General features: G+C 36.3%; 1 protein-coding gene across 6 annotated transcripts in view; it reads right to left on the reverse strand.

Annotated features, from left to right (window-relative positions):
• The window catches only part of PLEKHH2 (pleckstrin homology, MyTH4 and FERM domain containing H2), a 92352-nt gene that overhangs the window by 23299 nt on the left and 46085 nt on the right, over positions 1–22968 (reverse strand). For 5 of the 6 annotated variants that reach the window (XM_019647908.1, XM_019647909.1, XM_019647903.1 and 2 more), the window contains 8 exons: positions 22735–22893; positions 16032–16112; positions 9556–9735; positions 6111–6219; positions 5054–5166; positions 3017–3196; positions 2020–2117; positions 65–242 (listed from right to left, as the gene is read on the reverse strand). In XM_019647908.1, the coding sequence (XP_019503453.1) occupies positions 65–242; positions 2020–2117; positions 3017–3196; positions 5054–5166; positions 6111–6219; positions 9556–9735; positions 16032–16112; positions 22735–22893 (1098 nt within the window). The remainder of the gene's footprint in view (positions 1–64; positions 243–2019; positions 2118–3016; positions 3197–5053; positions 5167–6110; positions 6220–9555; positions 9736–16031; positions 16113–22734; positions 22894–22968) is intronic. The other variant, XM_019647907.1, reaches the window with a different exon arrangement.

Raw genomic sequence — 22968 nt, forward strand, 5'->3', positions numbered from 1 at the left:
CCCAGAGGTTACGCATAGGACTCTAGGTTAAACATGTTTTCTTCGGAGGCAAAGTCCAACCTACCTGATATATCCCGTTCATGAAGTGCACGGGGATACTGAAAGGCAAAGAATGATGATAAGGGTTTCGAAGAAGGGTTGAAAGAATTTCCATTCTCGAGGGCCTTGCTTCTCGATCTCCATTTTGTTGCGTTCTTTCTACGCATCGCTGGCAATAAATGGCATATTTTCCAAATTCTGTCCTATAATACAAAACTTAAGATAAAGCCTAAGGATAAATTTAATTAAGACAACCTAAAATGGATGTATATATAACCATTAAGAAAGCTTTCCTGGGTGTACATTACTACAATGTATGATGCTAAATTTGACAGTAACTTTTCAAATTATAATATTAAACCTCTGTAACTTTTCTCAAAGTTTAGCTTTTTTTTTTTGGGGGTGGGGGGAGGCCCAATTCGTCCCATAATACTACCCCCTACTGGTGTTTACTGTACCTCCCAAATAAACTACCTCCATTCAAACCCTTATCTCAGGGACTGCTTCTGGTGAAACGCAAATGAAAGAAATCTCTAAAAGATAAGAACTCTTTTGAAAAAAACAACAACTCACAAGCAAACTACCCATAATATACTCTTGATATACACATTTCAGGGCATTTTCCTTGTATTATTGGCTCTTTACATGTGCGTCTCCTCACAGTGATGACAGGGGCTATGTTTTATTGATCTTATCCTTTGGAGGCAGTGCCTTGGATGTAGACACATCAACGCAGCTTGATTTGCTTAGGTCAGTGACATTAGTTTTGTTAGTTCTAGTTTCTTTACTTTTGCCACTGACGGAATCAAACTTCCCCAGAAAACATTCTTCATCTTTATCATACTATTACAGTCACAGGATAAATTTTAAATGACCAGTCATTATGCAGTCAATATAGAATAATTGTTTTAACAAAGATAAAGAAAATAATTGTATAAAGAATAGCATAGGATAACGTAAGAAACACATGAGGTAGCAGAGTTCACTTTTGAAGAACTTGGAGGCTAGTACTTGACTGCTAAGCAAGGTAACAAAATATCTTCAAACAAAAATAAAAATATGGTTTCCTTCTTTACCTTAAAACATGCATGTCTTTAAAAATGTTAAACATTAAACAATACCACAGGAGCAAATAAATGTAAAAGCTGGATAGAAATCTTATTTGACCTAATTTGATATATATAACTTTTATTCCATTAATAAAGGAGGATCGATAACACCTCTAAATATTATTTGTATTCAAGGGTCTTCTAGGCAGACTTTAAAATGTCACCCTTTCTCTGAGTGATTTGTCAGTAATCGCAAGTGAAATCACATGATATTGATCACAGAGTCCCTAAAATATATTAGGAAGTCCCGACAGCTTCAAAGTTGTTTTTTGTTTAATTGTGCTAATTTGTTTGCTTGTTTTAGTCCCAGAATCTATTTAAGCAACCTAACATGAACCTCTTGGACACAATGACCCTGATAACCCCTTGGCTGTGTGCCCTGGGTACCAGTGTAAGAAAGCCATTGTGACAGTTGGATTTTAAATGTATTTTTCGAGGGAATAAAAATTCTGAAGTAATTCAGATACACACAAGTATAAATGGAGGAAAGACCACCAGGGAAATTTTCCACATGAAAGAATTCAACGTGGAGAAAAACAGTAATACAGAAAACTAAGGAAACAAAATAGTTGCTGTTACAACAATAACTAATGATAAGTCATTCATTCCTACTTGAATTGTACATAGACTTTTCACTTAAAAATATTCTTTGCCACATTTTAAGCTTTCACTACAATCTTCCATAAGAGATTTAACATAACAAAGGAAACATTTTCCAAATTCCACCAGAATGATAACCAAAGGTTTTCTGTACCAACATTTGTTTCACACATTCTTCCACAAATGCTACCAGGCAGGTTAGTAAATACTTAGGATTTATGGCAGACTGAGAGGTCATATCAATGGTTCGGCTGGCTAGTTTTCTGCACACCTGGAATCTGCATTCCTCTTTAGGTGAAGCCTGAGGAGCCACAGGAAAGGATGGTGAGGGAGGAAGAGCCCCACGCAGAGTGCCAAGAGCTGCCAGGCCTGGGCGAAGAGAAGCAGCACAGGTTAGACACCACACGGCAGTCAGATCCAGTCAGAGCCGTGTGGCTGACAGAGGTGGGAGAGTAAAGGGATGATAGTCTTTCTTGACCTCAAAATGTTTTTGCTTCGTCCACATATACATTATCTGCTTAGAGCATTTATAATACATACAAACATAAAAACTGCACCTTGGGTCAGATGCATAACCCATCTAGTTATGTATACTGTTGTCTACAACTGAGGTACCAAAAGATATGCAGGTATGGTAGTCCTTTTTGACATCACACTCAAAGACTCAGGGACACTGCTCCTTTTTTGTTTGTTTACATATTTACTCATTCATTGAAATATAAGTAATGGCTTTGAGAAAGGACAGATCGAAAAACAGTAAAAAATCATATACCCCAAAATGAAATCAATATACCCAAACAGATATACATATATAAGGGGTGAGAGTGCAAATATTAACAGAGATTATCTTTAGGTAATGTGATTTTTCCTTTTCCTTTGCAAAGATGTGTATTGTAGAGGTATGAGTTATAGGAAAATAATAAACCTAAATGTGTAGTAACTGATATTAATGCAATCATTAATGTTTTGAGGAATGTTGAAGAATATAGGAGAAATGATTGCTCTATAGTTTTAAAAAATTAGTATGTACACTGTAACCCTAGTGATGTGAAAAACTGTGAAAGTGTATACATATACACACACATACATTTCTATAGAAACATATATAAATATATAGGTAAACTGGAAGGATACACATCAAAATATTATAGCTATTTTTCCTTTTCATACTTTCTGTATTTTCCAAATGTCTTTATTGAATATGCATCATTCTTATAATTAGAACAACAGCATCATTTTAAATTGCATGTATATGTATCACTATATACCTGCAATGGTCCCGGTTGATTCTGTGGCTGTCTCCGTCGTGTCTGTTTAATGAGCTGACAGAAAATTTCATTCTGTAGTTCAGGATGTGTCAGACAGATTTGCAAAGCACTCTGGGCTAGAGATATGTGGTAATCAATCGCAGGGGAGTCAACGGCAGCATTTATAAAAAGCTGGCAAGTCTGAATTAAGCAGAAAAAAAAAAAAGATGTCCTCAAGGTGAGAAATGATTAGATTCACTCTGCATGAATTATATCAATTATCTTCTTAGCAACAGCTTTTGTTTAAAATGATGAAAATATATTATGATAACCCTAATCAAACAAAGTCCAGAGTAGCTACAGTAATATCAGACAAAGTAGATTTCAGAACAAGGAATTCTGCCGGAGATAAAGAGGGTCATTTTATAATAATAAAGGGGTCAGTTTATGTAGAGGACATAACAATCCTAAACAATTATGTACTAAATAACAGAGCTTCAAAATATATGGAATAAAAGCTGATAGGACTGCAAGGAGAAATAGACAAATGCACAGTTATAGTGGGAGATTTCAATACCCCTCTCTCAGTAACTGAGAGAACAAACAGAAAATCAGTACGCATTTAGAAAACTTGAACAACACTATCAACCACCTTGACCTACATGACATTTACAGAAAACTCCACACAAGAACACAATACGCATTCATTTTTAAGGGTCTAGGGGACATTAGTGAACTCTTGTCCACCAGACTATAAATTTCATAGAGACAGGGACTCTGGCTTATTTATCTTTGGCCTCTTCACCCAACGTAAAGTGACAGAGTAAACATTTCATGAATGAATGAATTTAAAATTTGATTAAATATAGAAAATATTTATTAATAAAGATTAAAGGAAAGTGTTCATAAACACCAATGGTTAGCTTTAATCATTGTGTTGTTTTATAGTAAGTAGTCTTTATCTCTTCTGAAGACAGAATATAAGCAAATAAATTTACTCTCTAACCTAAAGTGTTACTGACCAAGGATTACATGAAATACTTAATACAAAAAGATTTCCACCATGACATCGTATCATGTTAAGGAAGTAGCCATCACTATTTTATGGAAGTTAAAATTTGTTAAATGCTTTATCAGCATCTCTAGAGATGACTGTCTACTTAATAATAGATAATATTAATAGGTATCCTAATATGTAGCCATCCTTGATTTCCTGAAACAAATCTCCTTTAGTCACTATTTAGTATTCTTATAATATGATGCTGGATTCTTTTTACTAATATTTTATTAGTTTTTGCACGAAATGCTGTGTTTGTATCATCATTTCTGAGGTTTGGTATCAAAGTAATACTTGTAGGCTAAGAGACTATGGTAAAAGAAAGAGATATTAGACTTTACACTTTTAGAGGTGGTGTCCTTGTAAGGAAAGGTGAGTCAGGGTGTGGACATGGTGAGAAGGAAGGTGAAGCAGACTAGAGGTGAAGCTGACTGGCATTAAGAAAGTCAGGAACCTTAAGACCATGGCATTGGTGTGTCCAGTAATAATAAAGTCATTCAGCATACTGGTATAATTTGAGGTAGTGAGAAAGGATGTGAGTTGGAAGCCGAAATCCTTAATGAAATTTGAAGAGTTACCAGAAACTGATTGATGACAGAGATGGGTGGATAAACAGTGATGTAGTTGAATGACAAGATTCAAGTGCTCAGGGATTTCTACCGGAAATTGAATAAGAATTTGAGGGTAGCATTGGAGAAGCAGAAGGGTGTTGAACCCTCTCCCAACACTAGGGTAAATGTGATGTGTGAAGTCCTTCCATTTGAGAGATTAATTGGGAAATGACTCTTCTGATATTATTTCACGTTGCCGAAGCCATACATAGTTTATTTCAGTAAATCCTAAATCCTTACTCAAAAATTAAATTAATTTTATTGCAGTGGATTTTCATCATCATCATCATATTTTGAATTTTCTTGGAAAGAGTAAAAATTTATAACCTAAATTATTTTTTTTCCAATTAAAACAAGTTTTACAACATATAACTCCATATAAAATTTTACCTTAAATAATTTAATGGCCTCTGTCTGTAGAGCTTCAGAAGGCAGTGTTGTCAGAGGGGAAACAATTCCTTCCTTGCTGTGACACAGTGTAGGGTGTCTCCATATCTGAGAGGCTAAAAGCAGAATAAAATATGAATAGAAAACAGAAAGAATCACTTATTTTGGCCTCCCATTTATTGGCCCTTTAGAAATTAGCTCATTCAGGCCTGACTCACAACTGTAAGTCATAAAGGTCATGAAAAGAACCTTTGGCAACATTATTTTACTTCTTTTTCCAGGCCATTGGGATTCTCATGTTTCTGTTTTGGATAATTAAATCTAGAAGAGTTTGGGTCCTAATAGTCTTGGCTGAAAAGAGTCTATGAGGGCACTATTATGTTGCTTACATATGCTTAAGATTGGGGACTCAGGTAGGGAGATAACTATTCATGAGAAGGAGTGGAGAAAGATCTAGAAAGGAGAAGCCAAAACAGGAGGAGACAGAATGATAAAGAGGAACTTGAATACATTCCTAAAATCAACATTTATTAAATTCCTATGCTGGATACTGGAAATAAAGTGTGATCTCTGCAATTAAGTGAAGCTTAACATAGAATCTAGATTCCCAATGGAGAAACCTTAGCCATAAAAAATAATCTCAATGCAAAGCAGTAAATGCCATAAAAGGGTTAAATGGCAAAATGCATTGGGACATAATTAGCATTTATTAAATACTTTTTATGAGCCGGATCCTGAGCTGGAGTGGGCTGGCTGGGGGAGCTCCTAAGGTAGGTAGGATTTGTATCAGGTTGGTGAGGAATGTGAAAGAATGGGGGCATTTCAGGCAGAGGAGTAATGTGAACAAAGGCAGCGATGTCACAGGATGTGGCTTATCTTGGAATATGGCGTCCCTGGAGCCTAAGAATCACAATGAGAATCCTGGCCCATGACAAGCATAGACAATGAAAAGGTGGGTACACTGCAGAGAAACAGGAGCCCATAATGTGAAAACCCCATTAGGCTATGGGGGTTAGGGTCCATTTCATAAACCATAAAGCCTTATATGTTATGAACTTACAAGGTTCCCCTTCAATATTTAGTAATTTGCAAACCAGTTGTTCAAATTCAGATCCAACATTTACACTGTTACTTCCAGCTGCAACAGTCAGATGATAAAGCCACGTGTCCTTAAAATAAAAAAATATTAATAAAGATGTAACAATATATAATTTTTGATGACTTAAAAAAAACCCCAACTTTCATAAACAGTAGAAAGCTTTGACACTAAAAAAACCAAACAAACAACTCTTTAATTTTTAAATAGTGACTAAAAGCCACTTAGTCAAACCATTCTGAAGCAGGCTCACTTGAATCATGCGCATAGTACCTTTCCCCACTGTTCACATTTTTATTACTTTCTATAGGTGTTTCTTAGAAAAGCATGGTAAAATTGAGGAAAGTAATATGATGCTAAGACACTAGAATAAATACAACCAGTGAGTATTCCTTTAAGAAATACCATAAATTCTATCAAATTTAAAATCTGACTCCCAATACATACAAATAACACATACAAAACACTTAGGAAATCCAGAAACTTTAAAGAAAATAATACCAAAAACAAATTTACCTCAACACAATAAAGGCCATATAAGCAAAGCCCACAGCTAATATCATACTTAATGGTAAAAAATTGAAAGTTTTTCCTCTAAGATCTGGAACAAGACAAAGATGCCTACTCTTGGTATTTCTATTCACATAGCACTGGAAGTACAAGCCAGAGCAATAAGGCAAAAAAAGAAAAAGAAAAAAAGAAAGAAAGGGCATTCAACTTGGAAAGGAGGAAGTAAAATTATCTGTTTGTAGAGGACATGATCTTATATGTAGAAAACTCTAAAGATTCCACAAACACATAATTAGAATTAATAAAAGCAAAGTTGCAGGATACAAAATCAATGTATACAAGTCAGTTGCATTTCTATACATTAACATCGAATTATCCAAAAAGGAAATCAAGAAAACAATGACATTTACAATAGCATCAAAAAGAATAAAACACTGAGAAATAAACTTAACCAAGGAGGTGAAAGACTTGTACACCAAAAACTATAAAACACTGATGAAAGAAATTAAAGCAGACACAAATAAATGGAAAGACATCCAGTGTTCATGGATTGGAAGAAAGAATTAATATTGTTAAAATGTCCATACTACCCAAAGTATCTACAGATTTAATGCAATCCCTATCAAAATCCCAATGGCATTTTTACAGAAATAGAAAAAACAACCCTAAAATTCCTATGGAACCACAAATGACCCCAAATAGCTAACGCAAGTTTGAGCAAGAAAAACTAAGCTGGTACATTACATTTCCTGATTCAAAATATATTGCAAAGCTACAATAATCAAACCATTTGGTGCTGGCATAGAAAAAAGACACATAAGACAATGAAACAGAATAGACAGCACAGAAATAAGCCCACACAAATATGGTCAACTGATCTTTGACAAGGGTGTCAAGAACACACAATGGGGAAAGGATAGTCCCTTCAATAAACAGTGTTGAGAAAATTGGATATCTGCATGCAAAGGAATAAAATGGAACGCTTATCTTACACCATACACAAAAAAACAACTCAAAATGAAATAAAGACTTAACCATAAGACATAAAATTGTAAAGCTCTTAGAAGAAAACAGAGGGACTAAGCGTCTGGACATTGACCTTCTGGCAATGATTTCTTAGATATGACATCGAAAGCACAGGCAACAAAACAAAAATAGACAAGTGGGATTACATCAAACTAAAAAGCTGCTGCACAACAAAGGAAACAAGTAACGAGATGAAAAGGCAATTTATGAAATGGGAGAAAACATCTGCAAACCATTTATTTAATAAAGGGTTAACATCCAAAATATAAGGAACTCTTACAACTCAATAGTAAAATATATATATATATATATATATATATATATATATAAAATCCAATTAAAAATGGGCAAAGGAACTGAATACACATTTCTTCAAAGAACACGTACAAATGGCCAACAAATTTATGAAAGGGTGCTCAACATCTGCAAACCATTTATTTAATAAAGGGTTAACATCCAAAATATAAGGACTTACAACTCAATAGTAAAATATATATATATATATATATATATATATATATATATAAAATCCAATTAAAAATGGGCAAAGGAACTGAATACACATTTCTTCAAAGAACACGTACAAATGGCCAACAAATTTATGAAAGGGTGCTCAACATCTCTAATCATCAGGGAAGTGCAAATCAAAACCATAATAAGGTATCACCTCACACCCATTAGAATGGCTTTTATCATAAAAAAACAAAAACAAAAGATAAACGCTGGTGAGGATGTGGAGAAAAGGGAACCTGGTGCATTGGTGTGGCCACTATTGAAAACAATATAAAGGGTTCTCAAAAAACTGAAAATAGAACTACCATATGATCTAGCAATTCTATTACTGGGTATATATCCAAAGGAATTGAAATCAGAATTTTGAAGAGATATATGCACTTTCATATTTATTGCAACATTATTCATAATAGTCATGACATGGAAGCACCCTAAATGTCCATTGACAAATGAGCAGATAAAGAAAATGTGGTATATACATACAGTGGAGTATTTTCAGTCTTAAAAAAGGAATATTTTATAAAAGTTGTTTATGTGTTAAAGATATAGTAGCCATCTATGAAATACTTTTTATATTATCCTTTTAGATATGTTTATGGTTTTATTTAATATAAGAAAGTATTTCACTTCTTTTGTAGTCAAATCTATCAATCATTTCTACTGTGATTTCTTAGATTGCCTTTTTTCTAAGAAAGTACTTTCTATTCAGAGATCAGGTAAAGGCTCTTTTAAAAATTATTTCATTTAACTCTTTAAATTCATCTGTAAATTATTTTGCTATATGTGTGAGATGACAAACAAAACTAATGTTTTCCTAAATAGCCAATTTCCTCAATAATATGACACACAATACCATGCACTGAATAATCCATTACTTACTTCCCCATTAATTTGTGGTGCCTTTTTTAAAATCACAAATTAATTTATAAATTTTTATTTTATACTATATTAACTTTTATATATAACTATGTGTATATATATACATATGTATATAGTTATATATAATACATTTTTCAATTATATCTCAACCAAAATTTTGTTGAAAATGAATCAAAATGTAAGATGGAGGCTTTAGATTCACCCCCAAAAATCCAGTCTGAGAGATGGACATTTTGAACATAAGGTTCTTTTGTCCGACACCTTCACTAATTTCAGCCTTGACCACTTCTATCAATAGGATTGAAAAATGACACATTAGAACAAGGCTCATTTTCAGCGATATCAAGAATCTGAAAACAGAGCTGCAAGTCTTCAGCAAAGTTTTCTTCCTTGTTTCCATAAAAATGATTTGAAAATTATTACCAGTGCTGAATGACATGAACCTACATCATTCTAAATCAACCAAGAAGTCCTTGCGTACCTTTTCATGCTTGGATCCAATTAGGAGGTAAGTTGGACCTTGGTCTTTGGGGTGGATCACAATGGTGTAATGTGTAGATAATAGACTTCTCCCACTGGCTTCATAGTCTTCATCTGAATCACAGGATCTGTCAACCTCTTCAACTTTAGCCTCCCACAGTTTGATCTGACCTAAAGGAAACTAAAGTAAATGTTAGTAATTGTGAGGAAGGCACTTTCTTATTCTTTTCCTAGTAAAACCTTTCATATTCCTTTTCATTCTTTTATAAAGCATACCTTTTTTATTTTATTTTTTTAATCACAGTTGACATTAGATACTATTTTATATTAGCTTCAGATGTATAGTATAGTGGTTAGAATTTATATAATTGATGAAGTAATCCCCCTGACAAGTCTAGCACCCCCCGGGCACCATACATAGTTATTATATTATTGATTATATTTCCTATGCTGTACTTTACATCCCTGTGACCATTCTGTAACTAGCAATCTGTACTTCTTAATGCCTTCACTTTTTTCACCCAGTCCCCCAACATCCCTCCCATCTGGCAGCCATCAGTTTGTTCTCTGCATCTATAAGTTTGTTTCTGTTTTGTTTGTGCATTTATTTTGTTCTTCACATTCCACATGTAAGTGAAATTATATGGTATTTTGTCTTTCTCTGTCTGATTTCACTTAGTATAATACCCTCCAGGTCCATCCATGTTGTTGCAAATGGTAAGGTTTCATTTTTCGTGGCTGAATAATATTCCATTGTATATATGTACCACTCTTCTTTATCTAATCATCTACTGATGGGCACTTATGTTGCTTCCATATCTTGGCTATTGTAAATAATACTGCGATGAACATAGGGGTACATATATCTTTTAGAATTCGTGTTTTTTATTTCTTTGGATAAATACCCAGATGTGGAATTACCAGGTCATAAGGTAGTTCCTTAAGGTTCAGCCACTCAGAAAGCCTTGAGCAGTACACAAGTTGGGTGAGGCAGGGTCTCGGAGTCACCAGAGTGGGAAGAGTTGTGGTCACCAGGTTAATGTAAATTCTGGTTTGGTGCCAGTGCAGAGCCTGAAGCTACTCAACAAAAATCTCAGAGCACAGCAGTTGCTCTGAGGCCAGTTGCTGCCCATCTGGGGTCTGTAGGACTCTGACAGTTTTCCAAGAAAGAGTGCAATGCAGGCAGGGCTGGTTGCTTTTGGAGAAAGTGCCTCTGGCATTGGGGAGTAGTATGGGGCGGGGTCCCAGTGAGTCAGCAGGGCGGATCATTGGAGCTCACCAGACCAATCAGATTCAGATTTGGCCATGTGGGGGCGGGCTCAACACAGGAAAGATGGCTTTCACCTGCTAGCTGCACAGGGAGGAGGACCTTCTCACAGGGAAATGGCGAGTGTCTTCCAGCGCTCAAACCAAAGCAACACAACTCAGTCTGATTCCTGTATGTCTCCGACACCTCCCTGAGTTACTATCCCTCCACTGGAGACCAAGGTGAGTGCCTGGAGTGAGACAGTCTGTGCGCGAGACCTTTAAGAGGACGCCTGGGTTTCCCACAGCCTTCCATCCCACCTGGATGGTCAGAATCCCCACTGTTTTTCACAGCCAGATGTTATGGGGGCTCCTCTTCCTGGCACCAGTACGCTGGGCTGGGGAGGCCAGTGTGGGGCTGGATTCCCTCACTCCTCTGGGGGGGAACCTCTGCAGCTGAGATATCCTTCCTGATTCTCAACCGCCACACGGAGGTTTGTGGTTAGCCCCTTCTTCGTTAGCCGTGTCTCTGCCCCTCCTACCAGTCTCAACGTGGCTTCTTATTTATATCCTTAGTTATAAAACTTCTCTTCAGCCAGATCAAATGATCTTCTAGGTTGACTGTTCTATAATTCAGTTGTAATTTTAATTTGTTCATGGAAGGAAGCAGGCACAGTGTTTATCTACTCTGCCATCTTGGATCTCTCTCTGCCAATTTTTTAATTGGATTGCTTGTGTTATTGGTGTTGAGTTGTATGAACTCTTTATAAATTTTGGGTATTAATCTCTTATCAGATATATCATCAGCGAATATCTTCTCCCATTCAGTAGGTTGTCTTTTCATTTTGTTAATGGTTTCCTTTTCTGTGCACTTTTTAGTTTGATGTAGTTCCATTTGTTTATTTTTTCTTTTGTTTCTCTTGCCCTCAGAGATATATTAGAAAAAGATATTACTAAGAGCAGTGTCTGAGAGTTTACTGCCTTTGTTTTCTTCTAGGAGTTTTATGGTTTGGGGTCTTACATTTAAGTCCATTTTGAGTTTATTCTTGTATATGGTGTAAGAAGGTTTTGATTACTATATCCTTGTACTATAGTTTGATATCAGGTAGGGTGATACCACCAACTTTGTTTTTCTTTCTTGAGACTATCCTGACTATTCGGGGTCTTTTACAGTGCCATATAAATTTTAGGATTAATTTGTTCTAGTTCTGTGTAAAATGCCATTGGCATTTTATAGGGATTGTATTAAATCTATAGATAAAGCATACACCTTTTTTTAAAATGGATGCCTAAAGACATTGGATTATCCACGTTGTTAAGAAAGCAGTAGTCACAATCAAAATGCTCAATTGCAATATATATAAAAAAAAATCGAACACTGGACATTTAACTTTTGTGAAAAAAACAAGAAGGTGCTTTACCTAGTCAAGCAATTATGTAACTCAGTCAAAATATTCATTTGACTTTTTTTCCCCATAGAATTGATATGATTAAGGTATTAGATCAAAAGGACAAGTACAGACATAGCCTCAATACTATTCATAGAAAAAGTAACAAGATTAGATAACTGGTGCAAAGAAGTGTGATTAACTACCACTGTAAACCCCAATAAATGTTCAGTGTCCTGAGGGTATGTATGCACAATATATCAGAAAACAATGCCATGATTTCATCCATCTTAATTTAAGGGTTAATATAAATATAAAACTGATTTATATTTAATTTTACCTAATCTTTTATTGACAAAAACAATTATATCTGCTTTGTTGAATATTTAGCATATTTAAAACTTTTGCTTTATTTAAGTATATTTATTCCTGGAAAATGCATGGTCTGCTTCAGATTTACAGCTTCTAAAATATCTGATCAGGTTTGCAATTGCAGTCTGAAAACATTCATTCTAACTCCAGGGACACTTACTATTGTACGTTTTCATGCTCAGGCCCAGAGCTCAGTGCTTGGGCTCTTTTTTCATCTACATTCACATGAGTGAACTCATCCAAGTTCATGGCTTTAGCCAGCATTTATTAGCTACCTCTACATTTATAATTCCAGGCTCAGTAGCTCTACTTGGATGTCTAATAGCATCCCCCACAACCTGCTCTGAACAGTCTTCCCCATCTCAGCTGTTGGCAACTTTATCTTTCTAGTTATTTAGGCCAAAAACCTCGGCATAATTACTGTCCTGTTCTTTCTGTCATATCCCATACCTTTTCGGTCAACAAATCCTGTCAGTAAGACTTTCAGAATATACCCAGAATCTGGTCATTTCTCACACCTCCACTGCCACCACTAAACCACAATCATCTCTCACCTAGATTGTTATACTAGGCCTCCTAACTAGTCTCCTCCTTATTCCCTTCGGACTGCTGCTGGAGTGTGTGTTCCTTTTAGACATAAGTTAGATCATGTCACTTCTCTGCTCAAAGACCTCCAAAGGCTTTTCTACTTGGAGTAAGAGTCAAAGTCTTTACTATGATAAGGCCCTATGTGATTTAGTACGTTACATTTCTGATCTCATCTCCTATGGTTCTCCTTCTAATGGATTCCAGGCCAGTCACACTGACCTTCTCACTATTCCTCAAACACACCAGCCATGCTCCTGACTCAGGGCCTTTGCACTTGCTGTTCCCTCTGCCTGCAATGCTCTTGCCTGAAATATCCACATGGCTGCTCTTTTGCTTCCTTCAGAACCTAATTAAAGTGTCAGCTTCTCAGTGGGGTCCCACCTGGATGTCTTATCTAAAATGCAATATTATCTGCTTAGTAGCTGGTTAATAGTAAAAAATTAATTCATTTAATTAATGTGTTCTCTTTCATGAGAAACATGGCTTTTTCCCATTAAATTAATAACAATTATGTTCTGAGTAGTTACTATGTGCAAAGCACTACTCTGAGCACTGCATGAAGAAAATTTATTTCTGAAGGATAAATGCAATATTAACTCATCTATACTTTCAGAGGAAGAAAGGTAGTAAAACAAAAGCAAAATATTAGGCAGAAAGTCATTAATAAAAAGCAAGCTTTAAAAATGGGATAAAGAGGGCCGGCTGAGTGGCTCAGTTGGTTAAGAGCTCGCTCAAGAGTTTGAGCTCTGAGCAACAGCGGTTCGAATCCAGCCCGAGCTGAGCAGCTGCTGAGCTGCCAACAGGTAGCAGGATGGCTCAGCTTAAAAAAAAAAAAAAGAAGAGTTTGAGCTCTGAGCAACAGCGGTTCGAGTCCTGGCCCGAGCTGAGCTGCCGCTGAGCTGCCAACAGGTGGCAGGATGGCTCAGCTAAAAAAAATAAAATAAAATAAATAAAAAAATAATAAATAAAAATAGGATAAAGAAAATTAATTATACTATGATAATACATGACAATTATGTGCTTTAGGCTTATCCAATCATATAAAAATCTAGGTTCCATCCACCCCAATATTTAAAGATGATTGTTCACTTTACTAAAGGATTCACCATAGCTCCATAAACAATGAATAGGCCTAGTGCTTTTAAATATTTTGACTGAATAAAAAAAAAAAAAAACCAAAACTCTGATATAGATTAAAAACAAATTGTTTCTGAAATAGCGATAGCACAAAATGAACTAGGATTTCTACTCATCTGCGTTTTTCTGACTTGTTTCTTCTGTGACCAATGCTATACATTTTTATTAAATTATTATTATTACTGTTAGTGAGAACATTTAAGGTCCTCTCTCAACAAACTTTAAATGGTTTTCTATTTATAAAGCACATGCTTATTATAGAAACTTAGTAAGTATAGGAAGTTATCAAAATAAAGAAGGGAAAAAATCATCATCCATAATTCTACCATCACAGATAATCACTCAACATTTTGGTATAGTTCTTTCTGATCTTCCTGTTATGCATAGTTTTACATAGATGTGCCAGACTGAGAATTATAAACTCAGCATCCTAACCACCCCCTTTTAAAGTCTCCCGTAATTGCAGATGAGAAGTTGGGAGCTGTATTTGTCAGAATTCCCTTTCCTGTGTGGTTCTGAGTTAGTTTGCCTGTGAGAGAATTTGCATAAAATGTGAAAAGGAAATCATTATTCTCCTGAGACAGCTGCAGTCAGATGCCTGGGCTGATGGCGAGAGTCACAGAGGCTTCCTGGTAAACTGTTAAGGACCAGCCGCTGCCGTAGTGTTTTGGGCTCAGATCTTCAGTGTTGCCTTCTCAGGCCTCCTGTGGCAGCTTCCCTGACCTCGAATCCCCCTACTTTTCTAAAAGATATGCATGTCCCTAATTCCATATTAAAACTGTTATATCTAGAATGCATAGAATGGCTTCTATTTTCCTGACTTATAATTTAGCTGGGATTATACTGAATATATAATTTTATGTTGTGCTTATTCATGCAGCATATTTACATGCTCCTGTTTCCCACATTATTTCAAAGATATCATTTTTTTAATGGCTGCATTGTGTTTGTTCCCATCCCACGAGCAATACTGAAAACAATGGCATGCATTTGAAATACAGTTACTCAGAACTGAAAGTGCATACGGAACAGAGAAGTACTAACTGACCCAGGTGGTCACTGTACCAAGAACTTTGGTCTCATTGACACAGTAATCAGGCACAGGCTGCTATTTTGTGGGTCAGTATTTTATGTGAGTATTCTTGGCCTCTGTTGGGTCAATTTTTATAATTCTAGTAACCCGAAGGTGACATGGTGTATCCATAATAATAATGGGGCAGACATTTCACCTTTGGGAGAAATCCCATCTTTTTACTCTGAAAGTGACGATAGATAATTCAAGTTCTTTCTAGGAGATTAGTTTAAAAATGAATAAATAGGATATGAATAGGTAGTTGGATGGATAGATAAGTGCGATCTAGAGATGTTGGGGGGCCTGGGACAGGAATGGATTCTTTTCCGTCCCCAGATCTTCTTTCTTAGCTTGCTGTTCCCCTCATTCATCCTTATCTAGTCCGTCAGACCTGGAAAGTATGAGAACTTGATAGTTGGGAGTGGAGTATAGGAAACTTTTCTCTTCCAGGAAAAACAAAAATGCATTAATTAAAAGTTGCTAAGACTTATAATTAAGAACCAAGACCCTTGTAGGCATACTAATTGTATACCTCAGTAATAAATTTTATGTAAAATTCCAACCTTATCAAAAATTCTAAAGTTTTAGCTAGCAACTGAAGAGTGATAGGGAAAAAATTTTAACACAGAACAAATAAAACATTTCTCTAGTTAGCTATTAAAAATACATACATACCTTATCTTCTTGACTGCGAAAATAATATAATGTTTTTCCTAAAAGTGTACACCAGACTCTCTTGGAGTAGCCATGTTTTACCTGAAATCATATTTCAAGGAATGAAAAATGTAGCTCAGAACTTTGATACCTTAAAGTATAGCATATATACTCTGTTTGAAGCTGTAGGTATCCAGTTTGCTTAAGGTATAAGTGATATTCCAACAAGACTGTCCATATGCTGTGTAAGATTTACCTGTTACTGTAGTAGCATGGCATAATTTGCTTGGGTGTTCATCATTAAACATTTAATAAATGTTTACTATGTATCAAGTACTATACCTGGGATTGAGGATTCAAAGATGGCTAAAACAAGATGCCAATATCACAAGCATATTTCATAATTTCCATATTTCCTAGATTTCTGATAACCTTGTGGTTCTCTGTGTTAACACCCTACATTAGCAATGAGAGGATTAAACCTAAAAAGTTTAGTGATTTCCAAAATGTAGAAGATTCATTCCTTCAAAATGAATTTGATATCTTCTCCAGAAGGATTTATACAAAATAATAAAATAATATTCAAAGCTAATATTATCTATTTAATACTTCCTATGTATCAGGAACTATGTTAAGTGACTGGGACAGAATTTGAATCTAGCTCTTGACTTTTGAATAGTCAGAGATTGGTCTAAGTCCTGGGGATACAGATAGGAACAGAATACAGACAATTTGCTCAAGGAGCACATAGCCTTTTGAGGAGATAGACAATTAAACCAGCAGTTTACTATTAATATATACCTTCATCAAGAACACAGAGTTTACATTTATATGCATTTTTGGTGGAAGACATTTTACCAAAATTTTTACTGAGTATTACAGGTTGTTCATCGTTTGGTGACTTTATGAAGATCCTTACTGTGGGTTCCTCCTTGCCCCAGTCCTGCCCAGGTATAGGCATTAAGATTTTTGCCTGTCAGTCCCGGCTATCCCCTCAAGGCTAGAAAAACACTAAGAACCCCATTCCCGCCAGTGAGCAGATTTACAATAAGCCCTATGGTCCCAGACCTAGAATGTGGTGCACCTGGTCGAGCTTGCCCTATAATCCCACTGCCCTGGCAGCCCTGCCAACTTCTGCCTTGAGGCTGGGCCCTCGCCTGCTGTAGTTAGAGTGGGCTTCAATCTGGGGAGGCCCAGCTCCTGAAAACCAAGACACTGGCCAGTAAAACTAAAGCCCAACATTCTGTTTGTCATGTCTGCCCATGGTAATAAGTATTAAGGATACAAAATTAAGCAGGGAAGGAGAAGGAAGTGCTTGGGGGACGTGGGGGGTGCGTTTTACAACTTAAAATAAGATGCTCAGGAAGGCCTCACTGACATTGATGGAGCCAAGCCCTGAAGGAGGTAGATGAGCTATGCAGTCATCTGAGAGAACACTCTGGGCAAAGAAAGCAGCAAGTCCCAAGGCCCTGAGATGGTGTGTGCCCACCGTGTGTCTGAGACTGAGCAAGCGAGGAGAGAGGTTATTGGGGAAGAGGCGGGAAGTGAGGGCGGGGGGCACACATATTTTGCAGGACCCTTGTGATGATGTACATTTAAATGGACTGCTCTGATAGTGACACATGGAGAATATAAATTAGTGCCTCTATAGATTTTACAGTAGGTAAGTCACTATAGTAGAAAAAGCCTAGATTTTGAGGTCCAAAGGACCAAGGCTTAAATTCCAGTGCTACCACGTGCCAGACAGAGGTCCTCAGGCGACTGACTTAAGCGCTCAGCTTCTGTGGGTAACATGGGATTACGGTACACCTCACTGGGCTGTCGTGACAACCAAAGGAGAAAATGTAAACAGAGGATAATAGTAGTTACTCAATAAATGCTTCCTTCCTCACTATGCATAAGGAGAAGTAAAACACATGTTTCATTTAAACCCACAAACGCAGCCAGCTTTGGGGCTTTCAAAGCTATGCTTTAAGCAAACAACTCGACCATCTCAGATTGATGGATTTAGAATGTTGTTTGAGAAAAAAACAAAAAATGTTTCATTTGGCAAGACATGTTTCAGTTTAATTAAATTTAGAAACATATATTACAGACAAATACCCTGGAAGTTTTAAATAGTTTGTGTTATGCAGTTGTTGGGGGTTTTTTTCCTCCTTTTCAACAAAGTCCAAATAGGAGTCTCATCAAACCTACAGTATAAGGCATCTGGCTTCAGAGAGCATTATTTTGAAATGATTTATCTTTAAAATAGAACAATGTGTGCTTTTGAAGAACTAAAACTTAATGAACACCTTTGCCAATTCACTGTAAAAGCTGTGTTTTAAAAACACAGTCTATCTTCATTTGTAAATCTGATTATATTAGGATTTCTTAAAACTGATTTACTCTGAAAAACTCATAATAAAACAAATCACACCAGAAGAACCCTCATGAAGAGTTAAAGCAATCTCAAACCTCAAGCTTTAGGGAAACTAAATAATTGAAAGAATAATATTTTGCCTTGCATCCATAACAACGATACTGCCTATCAGTTCTGTTTGCAACTTTGAAGACAAACAGTATATCATATCCTGATTTGTCCTTGTCATCACACAAAACATAAGCTCCCATGGGCTTCCTCCTCTCCTGTAATTCTCATGCCTGGAGCCTTCTCCACCATAAATCCTGCCACCAACCTTGTGAAACTCTTGTGATAATAATAGCTAGCATTTTTGAAGTGTTTATGATGTGCCAGCCACTGTTCTAAAGACCTTTACCTGCTTAAATAGTTCATTGAATTCCCACCCCCATCCGCAACAACCTGTGACCCTGGCACTATTATTATCCCCACTTTATAAATGAGGGTGCTAAGGCACAGAGCCTGTAAGAAACTTATTCAAGGTCACACAGTGGCAAGGGTCAGAGTCAGGATTTTCGGCCATGCTCTTGCCCTAGCTCTTTGCTACACTGACTCTCTACGTTCTCAACTCACAAACCCTTGTTCTTTTCACGTCCAATAACCTTTGATATCCCTCCATTTTCACCATCCATCCCCTGGGCCACACCTTGTCCTTTTTTCTTTACTGGGAACTGCTCCATTTCTGAAATTAACATTCTACTTTCCCATCTCGACTTCCTCCCACCCCCTTCTCTCCTCACTCACACCACTCTTTAATGTCATTCAGCACTTGGGGTCCCCTGATCCTCCCATTTTATTCCAGTGAACCGGTTCCGCCTGGCCTTGCTTCCTTCTCCACCAAACTTGGAGCTTGTGTTTGATCACCAAAGAACTCTTACTCCAAGGCCTGTGATGACGTTGCATTCATTCCTATGCTTCTGACAAATCCACTTAACAAAATTTCATTTCCATTTGCTTTTAAGTAACTCAGTGGAGAGTGTGGAAAGAGAGAGAAGGTTATGGTTATGGGGGAGAGGGGGAGGAGGAGAGGGTGTTAGATGAAATAAAAGTAGCGATAGCTGATAACTGTTGAAACTGGGTGATGAGTATCTGAGGGTTCGTTCTATTATTCCTTGTACTTTCACATCTGTTTGAAAACGCCTATCATAAAACATTGATTTTAAATCATCATCTTGATAGATATGTCTAAAGCAAGCAAAATGTTAATTACAGAATATAGGTGGTAAAATAGGGGTATTCACTGTAAAATTCTCCTGACTTTTCTACATATTTGAAAATTTATGTAACAAAATGTTAGGGAAAAAATCACTCTCCTCATATCACTGCAATGTAAATGATTGGTTCCTATTTCTGGGCCTCTGAAGACATTAAAGAAAAATAACCAATATGAACTCAAATCACTGTAATCAGAAGGGCCCTCAGTAATTCACCAATCCCATTTTTCCTGAGGTATGGGGTCCCATTTCCCTAAATGATTACTGTCAATCCGTCCCCGCTCTCAGTAAATCTCTTTGTTTTACGGAATAACCTTCATCAAGAAAACTGGGGACATCGGACATGCTCTCAGCCAGTGCCCACAAACTCAGATATCCGTCCTTCCTCAACTTTCTGCAGCCTCAGCCTTCCCACATTTTAATAGCTCTGAGCCCACTGCCTGGCATGTGGTAACTGCCCAATACATTTTTGTTTTCTAAATAAATGAATTCTTATATAGGAAACGTTCTTCCTAAGCAGTAAACTAAAAGCGAACACCCAGAATCAAATTAGTCAAGTTCTTCATATCTACCTACGTATTTCTGTCCTGAATAGTAATGCGACAACTGGGGGGAAACCTCCTCCCCTCTAAAGCCTCCAAAGCTGTTCCACAGTATCTCAAATTGTAGCCTGAATGTGAGTTTAGAACAAGTCACTCAGAATAACTGAGGGACGTTTGTCTCTGATGAGGCTCTGAGGGTGAAAACATGGGGGTGGACCAGGCTTCACAACTGGCAGAAAGAAAACCTAATAAGCATCCTGTCTGTAAACCCTAATGGTTTAGTCATCTGATAATCACATCAACTTACACTCATTTAAAATGCAGCTGGGAAATGGGAAGCCGGGAATAGCAGAAATATAATAAGAGCAGACATGAACAAGCCATGCTGATAAAGTAAAAACCAGCAAAAACAAAAAAGCTAATTGTGGGAGAAGTAACAAACCCTTAGCCACGGGATCATACTAAGCTCAAAGGGTTTGTTATTTTGTTATACATGGTCCTTGAAAAAGGGGGACAAGTAGTCATTATGAATTGTAATAAGAATGTGATTTAAAGTAGCACTGTATTCACTGGTAAATACATAGATTTATGCAGAACCAGGGAGTTCTCTAACCCCATCAGTAACTGGAAAAACATTTTTGTGGTAAGGTAATATTTTGGGGAAAAAAAAACAGGTCATTTCTTTGTTGAATGTATTGGTGAATTTTTTCTCTTACTTTTTGGAATAGCTGGTTAGTCTTTATAAATATTAGTGAATAGTACCCACCTACATTCCCATATTCAGTATAGATTACATGGTGGCATAGCTCATTAACATCTCTAGTTTTCACCTCTTAACATAAACAAAGCACATGAGTGATGAGTAGGCAGAGGTTACTTTTGTGTGTAATACTTTGTGTGTAAATGTTTTACTGTTATTTCTCTAAAAGTGACAGTAAATATCTGTTAAAACCAATTGGACTTTTAAAATTTAAAAATAACATTTATCTTAGCATAAATCAATACTCATTCTAGAACACAGAACTAAGCAAAAATAAAATCATGTAGAGATATTCAAGATACCTTAGTAAATTGACCATTCAGACATTTTTCTATGAACATGTTTAATAAAAGTTGTGCTTTAACATATTATAGTCACTCTATACGAGTATATGTAGAGTGACTATAACACTGAACTCTACTTGTTTTATTACCCAATAATACATCCTATTTCTATAACATTAAATATGGTTTTAAAACACTTAAAATGACTGCGTGGTAAAGCACTATCTGTTATATAAATATTTATTTAAGCTACCCCCTACTCTACATTTAAGTTGATACAAATTTTTCTTTATTGTAAACTATGCCATGCAAGTAATCTTTCTGGGGTAATGGAAATGTTCTATAGCTTAATAGAGTGACAGTAAATATCTGTCAAAGCTCATCAAAGGCTACACTTAAGCTCTGCATTTCAGACTATGCTAATTATTGCTCATTTTTTAAAAACGGGGGAAAAAATAAATGCTGTGATGAACAGCTTTATGCTTAAATCTTTGCAAATTAAGACCATTTCCTGAGCATAAATTTCTTGGACTGAGATTACTGGATCAAAGAGTATGCATGTATGTTTTTAAAACATTTAATATTCATTCACTCATTTGTTCTTTCAGAAATATCTACTGAGTAAACAGTTTGACCAAGACATCGCCAAATTGCCTTCTTAGAGTAATTCTCTTACTAGCAGATTTCTTAATTTGTGTCAATACTGCATTTCATAATGTTAAAACATGTCCCCCCTTTGACCAGATTTTTTAAAGTATCTATTATTTCAAGTTGTGCTTTTTAAGAAAATTATTAGTTAGAGTAAAACATCTTTCCATATGCTTACTGATCATTTGTATTTCTTGTCTACTAGCTCTCCTTCTCTCCCTTTGTGTCTTTTGTTCCTTTCCCCCATTAGTATTTATCCTTTCCTTACTGATTAGAAAAAGCTTGGTTTTCAGATGTTTCAAATACCTTTTCAAAACTTTTCATCTGTCTTTTAAAAATGCTGCTGAGAACACTTTTGAGAGTAAGAACACTTATATTTTTATGTATAGTAGTCAAATTTGTCATTTTTCCTCTTTATGGTTTTGGTCTTTGGTATCATACTTAAAACACCCCAAGATGATATAAACGTTCAGTATATACCGTTTTTCCTCATGTATAAGACGCACCCTTTCTCGAAAAATTTGGGGTCTAAAAACTGGGTGCGTCTTATACAGTGGTTGTAGATTTCAAATGCCATAGATGGAACTGAGGATGAGGCAATATATGAAGACAGTGATTCGTCAATAGACACAGATGAGGACAAGTTAATGGATGGGAGTTTTGACAGTGATGAGGAGTTGTATAAATTTTATGATGAATAAAACTTGAGTTCAATAACTTTATGTAATACATTTTTTTTTCAAATTAAGGTGCGCCTTATACATGGGAGCATCTTATACATGGGGAAATATGGTATATTCTCCGCCAACCACTTTTCATGATCGGTGGGGCTAATTCCATTGCCTGGGACACTGCTACACGCATGAAGTTCCTACCTTAGTGAGCAGTCCCTTCACTGCTGGTTTGCCCTCAGGCTGCAGGAAGAGTGGGTTAGCAGCTTGAACTCGAAGAACATTCTGTAACACTTTAATCCATTCCTCCAATATATTGGGAGAATCTGCAGTCAGATAGTAGGTGTGTTTTTCAGTGGTCAACTAGAACAGGATAAGAAAGAGATAGGGAAGCAAACTCTGAAGATTTGAGGATTGTTAGCGTTTCCTTGCCAGTTC

This window comes from Hipposideros armiger, unplaced genomic scaffold, assembly GCF_001890085.2.
Source record: "Hipposideros armiger isolate ML-2016 unplaced genomic scaffold, ASM189008v1 scaffold_118, whole genome shotgun sequence".
In the NCBI taxonomy this organism is placed as follows: domain Eukaryota; kingdom Metazoa; phylum Chordata; class Mammalia; order Chiroptera; family Hipposideridae; genus Hipposideros; species Hipposideros armiger.